Source organism: Elephantulus edwardii, unplaced genomic scaffold (assembly GCF_000299155.1).
Source record: "Elephantulus edwardii isolate Elephantulus edwardi_28Jun2011 unplaced genomic scaffold, EleEdw1.0 scaffold00363, whole genome shotgun sequence".
NCBI classification, from domain to species: Eukaryota; Metazoa; Chordata; class Mammalia; order Macroscelidea; family Macroscelididae; genus Elephantulus; species Elephantulus edwardii.
The window spans coordinates 590,551-594,623 of record NW_006400113.1 but is presented as its reverse complement, the minus strand read 5'-3'; the positions used below and the strand labels follow the sequence as shown (position 1 = coordinate 594,623).

General features: G+C 45.6%; 1 protein-coding gene across 1 annotated transcript; it reads right to left on the bottom strand.

Moving 5' to 3' along the window:
* Window positions 1-217: 217 nt before the first annotated feature.
* Window positions 218-2,170, bottom strand: PNRC1 (proline-rich nuclear receptor coactivator 1). Its single transcript, XM_006902060.1, has 2 exons — window positions 1,637-2,170; window positions 218-661 (listed from the first exon to the last, which is right to left on the bottom strand). Exons 1-2 carry the CDS (start codon window positions 2,168-2,170, stop codon window positions 218-220), a joined length of 978 nt encoding a protein of 325 aa, XP_006902122.1.
* Between the last annotated feature and the right edge of the window lie 1,903 nt (window positions 2,171-4,073).

Genomic DNA, 4,073 nt, shown 5'->3' with positions numbered 1-4,073 from the left:
TAACAAAACTATAATGTACCTCTCAAGTATGAACAATATACACATAATACACGGTATACAGTATTTACAAAGTAAAAAATACAAGCTGGAAGCAATTTTTTAACTCATCTTTTGCACTCGTTTATGGCAACAAGGCAGTTTTCATTTCTGTACCGATTTTCCTTTAAAGCATCCACATATTTTGGGAAAATGTTTTACATACATACTCCAATATCAATTAAGTTTGAACTTTCAGCAGTGTTTTTAAGTGTACTGCAATCAGCTCCTTATTTGGGTTAAAATTCTCAACAGTGTTTCCCATCCAGTGACTAGGTGGCTTTGGAAGAACACTAGGTGAAGGTGGGTCACTAAACTTTGCTCCAGCATAATTTTCCTTCTGGCTCACTTCAGTTACAAATGTCGGCTTTTTCAAATGAGTGTTTTTAATGTTCTCAGTATTTTTAAAAGGCTTTTTTTCCTGCTTCTGAGTCATATCAAACGAAAGAGAATTCTGCCAAAAGTTATTTTCATTTCTTTTTGCAGAGGTGATCTTGGTTAGTGGCAAGGTGTATTTGCTTTTCTGTCTGTTTATCTTTGGTGGTTCATACAAATGTATACCATGAACAAGCTGGCTGTGGGTAATGGCAATTTTCTCAGATTTTCCCATCTTTGACTTAAAAACCTATAAAGAAAGGAATATAAAAAGTAGAGTGTCAAGATTAATCTGTATCAGGCACATTAAATACTCTTTTTTAAAAAACCTTGTGGTGGAGTCCCTAGCAAGTTGCACTTCTGATAGAAAGTTTATACATCTCCAGCAGTTCCAATCTCTAGGCAGCTTTAAGGAACAGGCTTCTTCTCCAAAGCTACTACGTTAACTCATCTTTACAAGAGCAATTTTTGTATGAATTATATATATGAAAGAAACTACCAAGGCAATTAAAATTTTTTTCTCTCGAGAATTAGTAATTCCGTTTAACACTGACACCGTAACCACCATTATCATAGTCTAATAGCAAGCCAACCCTTCTGGGCATAGAACTACGTTCCCTGAAAAAGGGTCGGTACAGTGATAGTTGAAAAAAAAAACCAAAAAACCTTTCTCTCAAGACTGAAACACGAATCGTTACTCCACGGATGGCTTCAAGCAGGTAAGAAAATCAAGTCAACTCTGGCACTTGATCACATCCACTGAAACTTAGAAATGCCAAGTATATTGGACTCGCGAAGAGCAAAGTCTCAGTGCGACCGGAAGGGGCATCTCACATTCTAGTGGGCAAAACAAACTGTAGAGGCCGGCAGCAGCGCCTCGCCCGCCGTCCGCTCGCCGCCACCTTCACGAACCAGGGAAAATGTAGCACGTAGCGCGCTGACGTCACACGCGAGCTCCAAACCCCCCTGGAACGCCGCCAGCCTTCTAAATCAGGCTGTTGCTGGGGCACAGCCACTCCTCTCATTGGCTGCCTCCCAGGAGCCAATCAGCAAGGCCAGCGCTTGTCGCCCCCACATTCCTACCCCCTCGGCAAGAACCTTGGGGCGTCACGAAAACTTCCCTTCCGAGTAAACAGCCGTCCCCCGCCCCCACCCTACAGTGAGGGCCCCGAGCAGCCGCGAGTCGAGACCAGTGAAGGACCTGGGTCCAACTCGCGGCCCTCACCTCCTTCCTCAGCGGTGGTGGCCCGGGAGGCAGCGGGCCAAGGACAGGACTCGATTCTTCAATTTGGCTTGCGGCCGCCAGGACCGAAGCCGAAGCCTGATCCAGGACCTCGTCGTGCTCTGCGATCTGGCCCGTCGCAGGACTCCGTCTGCCCTCCAGACTCGGCCGGTGTTGCTGGAACTGGTGGAAGCGGCTGGGAAGCTGCCCCGCTGGGCTTGCCCGCACCTTCTTCTTCCGCCGCTTCTTCGGCGCAGCCCCCCGAAGCAGGGTACCCCCCGCAGTGGCGAGGCTGCAGTTGGTTAGAGGAACTGTGGCGCGAGGCTGAGGAGTAACACAGGGACCATCACCCCCAAGGAAGTGAGGGAGGAAGAGGGTCGGGGGCAGTGCCCGGGGGTCCGGGATCCGGGGCAAAGTTGGGGGGGCCGTGGTCACCATCGGAAGGGCCCCAAAGTAACCGCGGGCGGCAAAGCCCAGTGGTGCAAGGCGGCTGCCGAGGACAAGCGGCTCTCGCTGCGGGACAGAGACGACCGTCATGATACCGCAAGGCAAGTGGCTCAGTCAGAAGCGTAGAATGTGAGGCCTGCGGATCAGAGGGCGGCGGCTGCTAAGAAAGCTCCAGCAGACAGGAACATGGCTGGCGTGGTGGCCGCGCAGCAACAAATATCAGCAGCCCCAGCTCGGAGTGTTGTTGTCGGAAGCTCCACCCCTAGCCTGCCCACCTCCCAGCGGAGCCCCAATCGAAATGCTAATAGTACATCACGCCCTCATATCCCGCCCTCCGCTTCGGAGAGCCCCACATAAACAACCCGCTTGCTGCAGCCAGGCACAAAGGGAGCACATTGCGCAGGCGCTGCCTTTGGGCATTGCGGGCCGGAGTTAGTCCCTGAAAGTTAAGTTGCGTTTCAGACTCATATCCCTTCACTCTTGCTTCTTGCCCCCGCACCAGGCCGGTGTGACAGTCTAGGTTGAATTTGGTGGTGGAGGAGAGGAGAAACAATTAGAAACGTAGATGCTCGGCTTCTATCTGGTTTATTTCAAGACCGTCATAATAGCATTGCTGCATTTTTACAAATACTTCCAAGTTCACTATAAGAATTTCTTAATAGGATTCACGAGAAAAGTGAGTTTACATTTAAAAGTAATCTCCCATTCATTGAGTCCATAATCAAAGGGTAATCAGATAAAGGATTAAGGACGTAACTGACTTCCTGATTTAAATTGAGTTAAAAATAAAAGTTTTTAATCTGTAAACCGCCATTGGTTGTTTATTTTTGTTGTTGTTGTTGTTTATTCTTTTCACAGGGACTTTGAGATCGCGACTTTGAACCTGAATATTTAGGCTTGCATCTCTCTAATAGAGACCTCGCTTGCACTGTGCTCACACGCAAACAACACTTATGTCCCAGGCACTATCTACATAAATTACTTACTTTGAACCTCAGTAGGTAAACTGCTAATTTTAGAGATTAAATTTTTCAAAGATCATAAAGTAATATAAAAATATTTTCTTCCTAGTCTGGGCCTAGAAAGACCAAAATTTTAACTCATACTGCCTAGGACACATCATAGATTTTCAGTTGTTAGGTGGTATAGGGTCGACTCCCCCTCTTAGTGACCCTATGTACGACAAAAAGTAGAAACCCAGCCTGTTGATCTTACATCCTCTAACCAGTATCTTTCCCCTTTGTAATGGTACCAAATTAGTGCTTGGTAAATTTTTTCAGACTGATGGAAAATTGGACATTATGTAACAAACATACTGTTTTGCATCAAAATGTATTGTTTATCAACTTTTTTAGATTTTATTTCTTTTTATGTCTTCAACACCTTATAGTAAGTATTCGTGTTTGCTGAATGAATAGTAATCACAAAGCTTTTGAAGCTAAAGTAACTTAATGAGAAACCACATAAGGAGTCTGGAATTTGGTTGTTTAGAAGCTTAGCCCAGTGCTATTTCACAATCTCCATAGGTCTCACACTTGTCTTGAGTTAATATCACACTGTCCTGGAGAAAAATTTATCCGCCAGGCAAGTGATAATTGATAGGCAATTCAGTGAGGCCCTTGATACAAGACACCTATTACTATCTGTCTCTATTCAGTAAATGTTAGAATTATTATGTGATGTATAATTTACCCTTTTAAAGCCTGAAGGTTAGGCTCCTGTTAGCTTGGTGATAGAAGTAAATATGATACCCAACACTAAAAAAACCCAAACCAAAACAGATTGGAAAGTAAAATGGACCACTGTTGTTGTTAAGTGCCATCAAGTTGTTTGTGACTCATAGCGACCCTATGTACAACAGCCCTAAACCGTGTTCTATCCTGTGCCAATCGCATTGCCTCTGACCCACCCATCCCGATTACCCCAGTCACTAAATCAATCCACCTCATTGAGGGTCTTCCCCTCCTGCGCTGTCCCTCTACCCTACCAAGCA